The sequence below is a fragment of the Mesoplodon densirostris genome, chromosome 19, assembly GCF_025265405.1.
Source record: "Mesoplodon densirostris isolate mMesDen1 chromosome 19, mMesDen1 primary haplotype, whole genome shotgun sequence".
NCBI lineage: Eukaryota > Metazoa > Chordata > Mammalia > Artiodactyla > Ziphiidae > Mesoplodon > Mesoplodon densirostris.
Genome location: NC_082679.1, coordinates 56,510,730 through 56,524,700, shown reverse-complemented (window position 1 = coordinate 56,524,700; position 13,971 = coordinate 56,510,730). Strand labels below are relative to the sequence as shown.

The 13,971-nt window shown below is 43.0% G+C and overlaps 1 protein-coding gene across 2 annotated transcripts in view; it reads right to left on the bottom strand.

Moving 5' to 3' along the window:
- WWOX (WW domain containing oxidoreductase) overlaps positions 1-13,971 on the bottom strand; it is a 993,698-nt gene that overhangs the window by 750,679 nt on the left and 229,048 nt on the right. Inside the window, exon 6 of one of the 2 annotated variants that reach the window (XM_060084393.1) lies at positions 2,034-2,062. The exons of the other annotated variant lie outside the window; for it this stretch is intronic. Within the exon in view, the coding sequence (XP_059940376.1) occupies positions 2,057-2,062 (6 nt within the window). The 3' untranslated portion in view covers positions 2,034-2,056. Of the gene's footprint in view, positions 1-2,033; positions 2,063-13,971 lie in introns of those variants that run through there. 2 annotated transcript variants of the gene reach the window in all.

The following is a 13,971-nucleotide window of genomic DNA, read 5'->3' as shown; positions in this document are numbered from 1 at the left end:
TAAGTTCCAACGAAAACACCCAGAAAGGAAGGAAAGCTGAGAACTCAACATAATACACACACATACACACACACACAAGGCACAGTCAAGTTATCCCCAAATGTTGTGCATCTTTTACATTAGCTACAAGACCAAATAAATTACTCGTAAAAAGTAACTGAAGACAGAATTGAAACAACAATAACAAAGGTTTTTTTTTTTGGGGGGGGACAGGGATTTCATAGAGCCATTGAATCATGTATGGCCTGGTTTTGCTGGTTAAAATGATAGAGACAGTGAACAGTTTTATACTAAGTAAGAGAAAATTTAGATATGTACGTGAAAATTTCCAGAAGAAAGAAAAATATCAGAAGAGAGGGAGGGAAAAGAAAAGGGGAGGAAGGGGAGGGAGAGGACTAGGAGGAGAGGGGAGGGGAGGGGAGGGGAGGGGAGAAGGAAGGAGAAGAATAAAGTAAGTTAGTTAGTTTAGCTTCCAAACCAGCAGCAGTAGGATTAAAAAAAAAAAAAAAAGATGCATGGGGTATACTGGATATAAAGAAACTGGATAAATGCAAAACTAATATCCAAAAAATAATTAAAATTTAATAATAAAGGAAAACACTTGGACACTTGGTAGAGAGGAAACACAAAACGAAATTCAGAAATCAATACAGGTATATACATAATCACAAGAAATAAAAATGGACTGAAATTCACATGTTAAAGGCAGAAACCAACTAGAATTTAAGAATCACCTCTATGGTGTATAAAATAGTGTGGATAGAGAGAACCAGCACCTCTCAAACCAGTTTTCCCTGGTCCACAGTATGGGGCTGTGCTGAGAAGAGACCAACCAGGCAGGAACTACATTTTCCAGCCTGCAGTGCGGTGGAGCGGGGCCTCTAGGTATCCACCAATGGCCTGTGAGTAGAAGAGTGTGGCGCTTCTCACGTGAAATGGATTCCCTACATTCTTTCTCCTTCCACATGATGGATGTAGATTATAATGATTTCCTCGGAGACAGTAAGGCCACTAGATGAAAGGAACTTCGATACTTTATTCACTAAATGGGCCACAGCCCCCCGTCAGTCGGGGGCACCCGATGTGGATCTGTATCATACACTGGAAATCACTTGGTAAAACTCTCTCACAACTTCAAGTGTCAGTGCGGTTGACTGCTCCATGCTACCTTTTACCACGGAAGGAGAATCATACTGTTGGCAAGCAGCAAGGAGGTTTGGGTCATTACAGAGTTGCAAAATCCAATTGATTCTGGAGCCCAAACAGCATAAAATAAGCCCGAAGACGTCTTCGAGAGACAACAGCCCATTACAACTTCTGAATTAATGCAAAGAATTCAGGCCAGTAGCATGTATCAGATTAATGATACAACTTACCACCCAAGCCCTTTATTCCAGACCGTGGCATGGCAGTCACTATGGAGTACAAAGAAAGAGAGACAGAGGTAGACAGACAGACAGACAGACTGAGATGGAGAGAGATTCAGAAAAAGAAAGAGTCAGGCGTGCCTGTCCTGTGAGGTTTCCTGGGCTCTTCTGACGGCTTCACCAGGACGGCTTCTGGAAACGACGTCCTGACAGGAGGAAAGAGTGGCCGTAACGAGGGGCAGAGGGAGGGCACAACTCGGACACGCAGATCCAAAGCAGGGAAGGGACGTCCCTGTCCGTTCAGTGCCCGAAGCATGCAGGTGGCCACATTCACAGCCAACTTGCTCTGTGGTCTACTCTCTTGTAGCCAAAAGGGACGAACGAATCACGTCAGGTAATTCTGTTAAAAGCCAGCTAAGTTACAGACGGCGTGTTCTCAGAAAAGCAGCGCAGACAGCGTTAGCGTCGGGGGGAGAGGGGCTGCGCCGGGGACACCACCGTATACGTATCCATTAGAAGCCGTTTGGGAACGGCACGCATGTGCAAGCAGCTCGGCTTTAGTGCCTGTTCTTCCTGCCGCTTCAGTATTTATAAACAGCGTCTTCCCTTCTCCCTCTGGCTTGATGATGCAGATGTTCTCTACAGGCAGAGCTTCTGCTGATTATGGTGGGACGGGGTGGCCAGAGCTTTCATCTCTGCAAAGAGAGGACCAGATCCATTTGGTCCTTTTTTTCCTCAAGGAAAGCAGACTTTATGAGGCTGCACTCCTTTCTGGGGGTACCAGGTCCGCAGGGCAACCACCAGAAGGATTTGGGGGTGTTATGGCTGAGGGTCACATTTTCTAGTTAATCTAAATGTCACCTCTCATCACACATCTAGGACCTTCAGCCTTCCTGTCCCTGTACACATTTACAAACTCCAGTCCAAGAGGCAAACACTCACGGTTAATTAAATATTTTTGAGGTCTTACTCTCTGGCTGATACTATTCAGGGAAGGGAAGATTATGGACTTTGCCACATTCTACCCTGCGGAGCCCTTTACAAAGTAGACCTAATTACCTGTACTTTAGAAACAAAACAAAGGCTGAGAAAGCATCCAAAAAAACCTGCTCGAAAGTCATATAATTAGTACCTGGCAGAACGGGGGATTTCAGTTTTTCCTCCACACTGATAAGCCATTTCTCCTTACAAGATAGTATTATTGTTTGGGGGCCAGAACTTTCTTTCACCCTGAAATTACTCCTAAATCCAGGAGATTATGGTGGGGTCCAAAAGTACTTCGCTCCCAAGAATGTGGTTCTTTCCATGAACCCAAAGCCTTTACACATCTTTCTTTTACGTTGACCATTAAAACTTTAACTTTATGATTTTAAAAAACAAACAAACAGCTGACTTCCACCTCTCCCTCACCCCATCCCCCAGGCTCTGAAAGAGCCAAGTTTGATAACTAAGTCATGTGTAATTTGAAATGTTTCCATATGTGTGGAAATAAGATACTAATCTAACCACCTGCTCATTCTAATTTAGTGAAACAGACTTTTCTTTCCAAATGGCCGTGAGTCCTTTAGAAAGTCAGCAAACTTTATCTCCAATGGACCAGACAGTAAGTATTTTAGGTTTTGCGAGCCATGCACACTGCTCAACTTTTGCAGCGTGGAAGCAAATGCCGCCATAGATAATGGAAAGGAATGGGCATGGCCATTTGCAATAAAATTTTATTTACAAAAACAGGTGTTGGGCTGGACTTCCGCCTAGCAGGGCATAGTTTGATGAAACCTTTATTAGGACAAGAGTCAAGAAAGATGGCTGTGTTTCCTTAAGTCCGACAGTCCTGTACTTAATATTAGGTGCAGATTCCACTGAATGCAGGAGAAAGAAGGACATCATACCACGCCTTAAAGTGTGTGTTGTCTGATCACACAGGCCATCAGATAAAGATACAGCTAACACACGGCATACAGAGTCCCAAGCAGTGTGTACAATGGACTCAGCGGTATCTGTTAACTCTGTTCACTGAAAATAATCTCCTATTAAATAATCTGAATTTTGGGAGTATTACACTTTGTAAGTATCAGCACTAAATGGTTCCTGCAATTCCACATGTCTGCTTGAATACAGGTTTTTTGTTTTGTTTTGTTTTGTTTTTAATTTTATTTTTTGCTGCGTTGGGTCATCATTGCTGCACACGGGCTTTCTCTAGTTAAGGAGAGCAGAGGCTACTCTTTGCTGCAGTGCCCGGGGTTTTCATTGCGGTGGCTTCCCTTGTTGCGGAGCACGGGCTCTAGGCGTGCAGGCTTCCGTAGTTGTGGCATGTAGGCTCAGCAGTTGTGGCTCACAGGCTCTAGTGCGCAGGCTCAGTAGTTGTGGCACGTGGGCTTAGTTGCTCTGCGGCATGTGGGATCTTCCTGGACGAGGGATCAAACCCATGTCCCCTGCATCGGCAGGTGGATTCTTAACCACTGCGCCACCAGGGAAGTCCAGAATCTTTTTGAAAAATACTTTGGCCACTCTAGAAGTTCATAAAAACCTGTCAAAAAATTGAAATGTAGGTTTCTAGATGTTTTCCAAGTATACCAATCCTTAGGCATTTAGGCTGCAAAGGACAGATGTTTTTTTCGTTGGGCTCAAAGGCATGTTCTCAGATCTGCTCAAGATTCTCTCCAGAATCCTAACAACAAGCATCAAATCAGAAGACCCATCTTGTCCACGGGGTATGTGACCATGATATTTCTGTCTTGTTCGTATGCATTTACAGTGCAGAAAAACAAAAACAAAGCAACAACAAAACACCACTTCTCTTAATGAAAAGAGAACTATACACTTTGTTTTTTATTGCAGAGGAGAGGTGCAGATGTAGACGCAGAGTTTGGGTGGGGGGAACCATTTGGGTGTGATAGGCAGTAGTACACACAAAATACCAAAGCAATGAAAACATGAAATAAAGAGACTGCTCATAGGAGAGTTACTAATGAGGCCATTTCTTCCATGTCCTGGGATTTTTCCAATCCAGATGACAGCAGTAGATTAAGGGTGAATGAGACACTATAGCCATTCCCTAAAGTAGTAAGAATTACAGGTCACATGATCGTGATTCGGGATAAGTTCATGCCTTCTGCTGGGGAGGGCAAGGATGGCCCTTCCAGCAGGTATGTGAAGCATTCTGCCAATGGTGAGGGATTTAAATCCCTCAATCTTGCTACGAGTCAGTACCAAGCCTTACTGAGAACCACAGTATCTTACTGGCAGAATGGTTTCTCAGCCAAGAACCCACCAAGCACCTGATTTACAGGGATACAAGTATTTCCAAACAAATACGAACCCCACTAACAAGAAAAGATGAAAACCAAAACAGAATCGTAACCACCAGCTGGCTCATGGCCCTGGGATCCTCCAGTGGACACTCTGAGGGTGATGGACCACATCAAGAAGAGCCATCAGGCCGACAGTGATGGAAGGTGGGGCAGCCCCACCAGGTACTCTGGGCCGGGCACTCCACTGAGTGCTTTGCATCCACCTAAGATTCCCGTCTTCACCCTCCGTGCCTGTAAGAGGTAGGTATTCGCATCTTCATTTTGCAAGTAAATGGAAATTAAACAACTTGAGGGCCAGTAAGTCAGATGAAGGGAGGATTTGAATCCCAGTCTAACCAACCCCGGATTATCTGCCCCTGTTCACCCAGAGTGCCCGTCAACTACGATCACTAGGACCCTTTCTATGAAAGGGAGAAGGAATATGGGGGGCTCACAGAATCCTTGCAAATGATGAAATTCCAAGTACCTAAGCAGAATCGGAAAAGGATGGGAAATCAGGAAAAGGCCAGAAAGACCACACGCATAGGAAAAAGCAGAGAAAATACCCCATTCTCCTGTTCTCCCAGGATCCATAATCATATGCTACACTGTTCCCTGCAAGCGCAGACATACACAGGGTAGCACATTAATCCTTCAAACACTAACAGATGCTGGCAGGGATTTAGACTGGAATGTATTTACAAAGTGACAAATTATGTTCTGTATTAGAGAGAGAGAGTGAGCACCCACAAACAGGCTGATAAATGTCAGCTGCAGTCACGACAAACGGTTTATTTTTATTATACTGTAACCACAAATGTTTTTTTTCTTTCTTTTTTTTTTTTTTCCCAGGGAGTCCCAAAGATTTATTTGTTGCAGGGAAAAAACAAGATTATATATGACACAAAGTAATAACTGTAAGATCAGTGATATTCCGGGCACCCTGCCCTCCTGGAAAGCTACATCCAGGCTGAACGGTGCTACTAACAAGGCTACCTTCTCCCAAGCACAGTAAATGGTTAATAAATCAGCACCAATACAATTCCCTGTAATTAGATACAGCCTTAGTTCAAAGACTAGCCAATTGATAGACAATATCCAATTCCCCCTTTACTGGCTATCAGGAGGGTAGAGTAACTATTAAAATAAATTTAATGGCTGTGACAGGTAAGAAAATATACCAGAAGCTAAAATGTAATCAGTATCTCCAAACCCCAAATAAAATTATAGTCTTTGCTGCAAACACGGTCCCTGGGAAGGAGCCTTATGGATGGAGAGCGACATCCACAGGCCAAAAAGGGCAAGGTGACTAACTCAAAAGAATGTTCAACTTTGAAAACAAGATTGGGGGCGGGGGTGGGATTTGGCCTGGGGCCAGGAGAAAATGTAAGCATTTATTATTAAGAGACCATCCTGAAGAATTCCTTTCATACACTTGGCCAGTGGAATGTTGGCAGACATTCTTGAGGGAGCTCCAAGGCAAGATGGCAGAATGGCTGCCTGGAGTCCACTCCCCTGCTTCTCAGTTGGGCTCCACCCTTAACTCCCTGTGTGACCCTGGGCAGGTTCCTGCTCCCCAAGGAGCCTCCATCCTCCCAGCTGTGAGTTAGAGCGTTTAGAGCTCCTGGTATTGCCAAGGTCTCTCCCAGAGACCAGCCCTCTGTCTGACAGGTTGAGTGATGGTAAATACAGGAGGGTGGGGAGAAGAAAACACACGCTGGTGGCCAAGCAGATTCACTAGAAAGAGGAACATTTTCTCTTCTGGGATGCAGATTTCTCATGAAATCACTGCAAGTCGCAACTCCCCACAGGAACACACTCTAAAAGCAAAACTTTGGAAAGATATGACAGGAACACATAAATATATTCAAATGCACAGATTACATAGAAGGGTGGAGAATCACACACATGTGCGCGCACGCACACACACACACACACACACACACAATCCCAGTTATGACTACACAGAAAGCTGATTCTTTTTTCCTGATAATGGACAGAAGAGACTGCTGCAGTGGGGAGTGGGTGGGGATGACCCTGTCATCAGAGGGCAGGCAGGAGCTCTCCTCTCCTACCCCTGGAACTCACTGCAGAAGTGAGAAGGAGGCAGTGGTGAGAAGTACACAGTGACAGTCCCTGGGGTCCAGGGAACAAGCTTCAATCCTGACTCAACTACCTCCTTAATGTGTTTTGACCTCTTGGAACCCGGGAACCTCACTCCCTGGAACCATAATGTTAATGCCTCCTTCACTGTGGGAGGGTTCGACAAGATTAGGCTTGTAGCCTAGAGGGCCCAGCACCTGCCTGCACACAGGAAGTTATTGATGAACCTTGCCTGTTATTTTTAAGCTCGGGCTGCTCCCTGGAAGCCCACCCCCTGACAAAGCCCTTTTCAATCCTAAAAGAAATATCTGCCTTTCCCGCAACACTGTGACAGTTTAGTTTTCCTTTATCCTAATTCACATCCCATCACCACTTCCTCATGTCTTCTCTTATTGTTTCTAAAGGGCAGGGGGTGGCAGGGGAACAAGACACAGATTCAGCACTGAGCAGGCTCCCAGGAGTTCCCTTCTGTTCACTAGGCCAGTATGCCCCAAAGAGCAGGCCTCTGTTCTCAGTGGCCTATGGTGACATGAAATCAAAGGTGGGGAGCAAGGAGGAAGACAGTGAAAAGGGGAAAATCACTCCATCAAAATGGCAGTTCATCACAGAAGCCAACCAGAAGAAGGCCCTGAAGAAGACGGTCCAGCCAAAGCTGCAACAGTTTGAGTAACAAAATAAATGATGATATTACTGGACTATAAACTATAGAATAAAATACATACCTGTGAATCTATACTAATATAAATAAAATAATTGAATCCATCAACACATGGGGAAGACAGGATCTCTCTTCTTTCAGAAGAACTCCAATGAATCAATGTAGAAACCAATGCAAGAAATACAAAATCACCATTAGGCAAACACCACCACTGTAATAACTGCTATACGCAAGATCTACTCATGGATGTTGAAAGTCAATGTGTGAATGTTTAAGGAGAAAGAGAACGTCAGCATATTCTCAAAGCATCTCCCCCCAAATATTTATGCAGTACGAAGAAAAAATTAGTAACAAATTGATGTTGGAGAAACTCAGCAGACATCACCTTCACCAAATGATCAGTGACTTCACCATTGACATCACCAGTCAAAGATGTACCAACATCATACACCACCTGACCTGCTTCACTAAGAAGGACACAACATCATTTCTAGGATGCTCTTGCCAAAAATCTGCTTTAACTTAATCTAATCATTAAAAAATTTTTCTTTAATAAAAATAAAAAAAATCAGATGCACCAAAGTCTCAAGATCAGGAAGGACAGGGAAGGAATGAAGAACTATCAAAGACTAGAGGCAACCAAGAAGACACAATTAAAGATAAGATGGGATCGTGGACCAAATCCTGCTCTAAAAAGAAGACAGTGATGGAAAACTCATAAAGTGTGATCAAGTTGGTATAGTAAATATTAAAAACTAATGCTAATTTCCTGGTTTTGATAATTATATTATGGTTAGGTAAACTGTTAAAATTAGGGGAAGGTAGGTAAACCTGCTGTGTATTTTTGTAACTTCTATGCAAGCCTAAAGTGATTCTGAAAAAAAGTTCATAAAATACAATGAAATGACTGTCTTTTGGAGTTGGTGTTCTGTGTTAAAATACCCTTTCTTTTATAAAGTAGTGTTGATTATTGATAGAGGCATGTTGTAACATTTGTTGATTTTTTTTGTATTAGTGTCCTTTTTAGGAAAAAAAACCCCAACACTTTGGCAAACTTAAGTTGGTGTCTTCCTCATTTTTGTTTTCTTTTGAAAAAGTTTAGGGGATCCTGAAATCCAAAAATCTAAGAACCACTAACTAAGCTCATTTAAAAGTATTTACTGGGACGTCCCTGGTGGTCCAGTGGTAAAGAATCTGCCTTCTAATGCAGGGGACGCGAGTTCGATCCCTGGTTGGGGAACTAAGACCCCATGTGCCACAGGGCAACTAAGCCCGCGCACAACTACTGAGCTTGCACACCACAACTAGAGAGAGAAAACTTGCATGCCACAACTAGAGAGAAGCCCACGCACTGCAACAAAGAACCCGCATGCCGCAACAAAGAACCCGCATGCCTCAACAAAGATCCCATGTGCCACAACTAAGACCCAATGCAGCCATAAATAAATAAATAAATCTATCTTTAAAAAACAAATAAATAAATAAACAGTAGTTTAAAAAAAATAAAGTATTTAATGATGATTGGATACTGAAGCAAGGAAAGTTCACAACATGAGCCCTGTCCTCTTCACAGAACACTATCAATATTCTAATCACAAAATTAAGTCCCTATGCTACTGCAGTGTCAAACCAAAATGAAGGTCATGGTCACCTCTTCCAGGAAGTGCCCCCTGATCACTCCGGGTCGATCACGCTGTCTTCCACTGTGGGAAGCAGGGATCTAGCACAGAGTCTTTGCTTCTTCATGTGCTTCTCACATCAAATTTTGAGTTCTTAAAAGCAGGGCCTCTCATTCACATCCTTGTATCTTCTAAGAGGTTTTTTCCCCCCAGTGAAAATTCAAGTTATTAAAAAAATAATTTACATGCATGTCTGTAGCTTTTGAATGCAATTAACTGTTTCAATATATAAGCTATGAAATGCTGAGAAACTCACAAACTAACTCATTTTAAGTCTTTCTATCTTTCAGCCCCAAGGTGGGTTTAAAACAAACAAACAAGCAACAAGTCGTTTCATTTATTTCCTAAGTACCAACTATTGATCCCTTATATTTTCTAAGTGCTCTCCTTATAGCAGTTTTGGCACCCTGGTGATTAGTGCTTTAATAAGGATTAAGCACATTAGAATCCTCAACTTGTACACGCTACATTTCAGATTAGCCTGAGAGCTTTATAGGTTTTTACGTGAAATGTTAAAAGTTTTTGTTTAACATACTTTTAAAGTTGAGAAGAATACTGGGACAAGTGTACTCGGTTATCAATCAAATGCATGCTCATTCAGCAAGTAATACAAAGCATTAGAAAATGATAAATACACAGTGATGGTGAAAGTGTGGAAAAAGAGCCCCTCTGACGAGGCTGAAAAAAGAGTATAAATGGGAACAACCTTTCTGAAGAAGAATAATCAATTTACATTTAAAAGCCTCCCCTGGCCCAGGTAAATCAGCAGCACTGCTGGTGACTGTGAAAAATTGAAAACGGCATCTGTGCCCAGCAAGAAGGGATTCATTTAATAAGTTATGAAGGCATAACGTAGAGTCACTAAAATGGTACTGCCAAAGAATACTTACTGATTTGAAAAGATGGCCAAAATATGTTAGGAAAAACAATCAGACTACAGTGTGATAGCAATTTTAAGAAGTATAGATAAATATATTTGAATTTTAAAAAGAGAAAAAAGGAGACACACCATGTTAACAGTGATTGCTTCTGAGACTCAGAAGTACTTACTCCTTATTTGTGTATGTGTAACTACGATTGTGAAATCTGTCAACATAACGACGTTATTTTCAATCAGGAAAAAATTCATTAGCAGAGTTCTAATTTCATGAAATAGATATATGATATGTGAATATATAATATACACGAATGAATTTACAGCTGGCGTAGGCATTTTATTTCCTGGAAGAACACACAAGAGATGATCTTTTGGTAGCAGTACTGATGTTTAATGGATGTTTAAAGGGAAGAGACTTGTCCCTTAGATTTTTCTGTGTTATTTAAAATTTTACCATGGGCATAATTTTTTTTTTAAATAAAGAAGTAGTTCTAAGAGTAAAAGGTAAGAGGAAAAGTTAATCTTGAATGTGTACTCTGCCCAGCCCTAATGTATAACTCAGTGCCTCAAGGAAACAAATCCCCAGGCACGTGAGTGACAAAGAAGAGAACAAGCACTCGACCTTCTTGGGATCAAGGCTTCTCCCTCTCTTTGGCGAGAAACCACAGGCAGAGAAATCAGGCCTGACCAAGTTCGAATCCGAGTTCTAGCACACTTAGCTCTGTGATGCCAAGTAATTCACCAAACTCTCCAAGACCCGGTGAAATGGGGTAATTATATATAGCCAGCAAGAGTGTGTGGGCGTGCAATTAGGTGGTGAGTATAAAGCATGCAGCAGTGTACCTGGATGGGGAGGAGATCAATGAGCACAGCTAACACTGACAATAGTAACAATCATCACAACAACAACGATTCTAATAGCTCCAGCCCCACAAAGCTGTACTGAATATTGAGAATAAGGTATATGGAAATGTTGAGCATAAACAGTCTATGACTATGTCCCAGGGCATATGCTCTGATTATAGCCAATCCTATTCCCCCAATCAAGGTCATGACAATACCACAAAGACAAGGTTTCAGGGAGGTTACAGATGAAAGGGAAGCCACCCTCTTACACACACTGATTTAATTAGTAAAAATACAGCCACTGATGGGAAGAGAGGTGGCCGTGCACAGAAGAACATGGCTCAGTGGAGGCGTCCTATCTTGCCATAGTTGTGTGTGTGTGTGTGTGTGTGTGTGTGAAGAGGGCTATCTGCGGTCTTCCCTAAGCAAGGTCTCAACAGAATCTAGTGGTTTCCACATTGACATTACAACACTATCCAGAGGACCCCACTATCCAGAGGATCCCAGAGGACCCCACTAGCAACCCATCTGCTTCCTGTCACAAGGAGTAATGCCAGACATCAGGGACTTTTGTGCCACCATTCAAACTAGGGGCCATCCAGGCCATATGTGCATCAGGGGAGAGAAAGCAGAGTCTGCATCCAGCATCCCCTGCCTGTAATCCCTTCCTCAGCCTTCTAAAAACCCCTTCCTATATCTCTATAATCGGGTTTCATAAAATGCAAAAGGAACTGAGGCAAAGATATACAGAGCCACACACAGTCAAGCTTTATGTAGAAGTCACCCATCTAACCTGTGACTGGGCAAAGTGCCCAACTCATGTCACATGCTGTACATGGGAACTTCTATTTCCACGGGATCCTCTTCCACATAGCACCTCTTTGCCCCACTGCCCGGCCCCTACGTCTGCTTAGTTCAGAGCACTGGAGATGAGGTTTCGGGGAGCAAGACTTAAAATGAGGTGGAGATGCACGATGCCTCCTCCTTCCCTGCCCGGGGACTACAATTCTCTCATGTGCCCACAAATCCACAGGAAAATGAAGCATTTCATTACAGAGCTTTGAATCTTCACTACTTAGAGGGGTTTTCCTTTTATTTTAAACAAAATTTGATCTGAACACATGAAATGTAAACCACCATACAGCATACACTAGAAAAAATATATATGCATACGTGTGTGTACAGACACACACACACAAATATATGCATACAAGGATATTTATGTACACACACACACACACACACACACACACACAAACACACGGGAACAATGACTGAACAGGGAAAAACAGTTTCCTAATTGTTGAAGCAGGGTGACTGGCATATGGGGGCTCATTATCATCCTATCTGCCTTACTTTTGAATATATTTGACATTTCCATAATCAAAGGGGTTGTGTTTTTTTTTTTAAAGACAGGCTACATAAGAAAAAACAAAAACATGAAAAACAAAAAACCATAAATGTAACTGAACAGAACTGTACAGAAATATATCAATAATTACAAGAACATTTAAACAGTTTACAGAGTTTAAATAAGAACATGCTTACACTGAGTCAAAAAACAAAAACCCATATATTTATTGGCAAAGATATCAGAATAGATAATTCGGAAAGATTAACGACAGAACGCCAAAAAAAGCAAAAAGTAAGTGGTTTGCTGAGTGTCTCTGTGCATCTGAAAAACAATGGTGTCTCAAAAATGGAAATGTTTTCCAACTGTAATTACGGGTTTCCACTGTTGTTCAATATGTCGTCAACATCGGCACCAAAATTAAACTGGAATGATGAGCTGATTACCAGGCTGCAGAGCCATTAATGAAATAAAGTGCCTGATTCCCTCTCCAAAGCCATTTGGCAATATATGAGAAGTACAGGGGTTTCGGTTAAATAGTCATATACCTGCGCACTTGATCCCCTCCAAAAAAAAAAAAAATCAGCCAACACCTGGTCTTATCCCTATGCCAAGCAAAAGGAGATGAGCCCCTGTACTTCTGGGATAGAGGGAGGAGTGTGGGGAGAGCATCAGCAAATGTTTCCCAACAGATGTTTCCAAACAGAAGGTAACGGATAAAGACCCCAACACAATGCCGCACTGAATTCCGCGAGTCACAGATGAACCCATTGGAGCCACTGCAAAGAGCCTTCCTGGAAACCATCCAGAAATTAAAAGGTGCAAACAAGCTGCCTAATACCCTTGCGTAGACTGAATTCTTAGGAAGAAAATAAAGTTTATTGTCTGGAAAGAGAGAGAGCATGAGGAAAGCACTAAAGCAATGGAGGTGAACAATGAGACAGATGTTCACTTCAGGAAATGCAGAGAACAGAAGAAGCCATCACCGAGGAATTTTATGAGGATCCTGACAAGTTGGCCCGGCATCAAGGGCACCAGGTGAAGTGAGAAGCAGCAGAGCCGGAGGCGCCGCTTCCCGGGAGCTGCCGACCTTGTGGAACCGCATGCAGGTGACGCGGCCCCCGCCAAGGCCCAGGGCACCGTGCCGCTTAGGGTGTTCTCCAATTCTTCCCAAACCTGCAGACTGTAATTCGTGAGGGCAGAGAGCTGCACTTCTTACTCTTAATCATACCCCTCAAAGAAAAGCCAAAAAGAAAGTAAACATCCCCAAGTCTCTGCATATTAGTGAATGCCCTCTCGTGCTTCAGATGGGCCACGAATAAAGCACTGACTCAGAAAGACACCGGGTTGCACTTCCTGCCCCAAGTGGCTCCCTGGCAGGAGGAAGGACAGAGAGGTGACTACTGATTGGACGTGTCGTAGTGGCACCACTGCTCGGTGATTCACCCTCCTTGATGGATTCAGTGGGCTGCATCCCCCTCTTCCCTTGGACCCTAGGAGGCTCTCAGGAAACAGCTCGTCAGCCCAGATGCAGCATCTGGTCACAGACTCATAGCCAAGATATCTGGATGGTGCTTCACCCCTTGATTTACCTGACTGCCTCTGAACCCTAAAATCCTCATCTGGGTCCTTTTCCTCTTGAGATTATTATACATGGATCCTACATAGGCCATCTCAGATCCTCTGCAAAAAGTCAAGGAAGTTCGATTAGATGGATGATAGGACGAAAGGGTAGAAAAAGGGATGGGTGGTTCACTGGTGGGCTGGCTGGCTGGCGAGGCTGACCACAGATATAAAGAA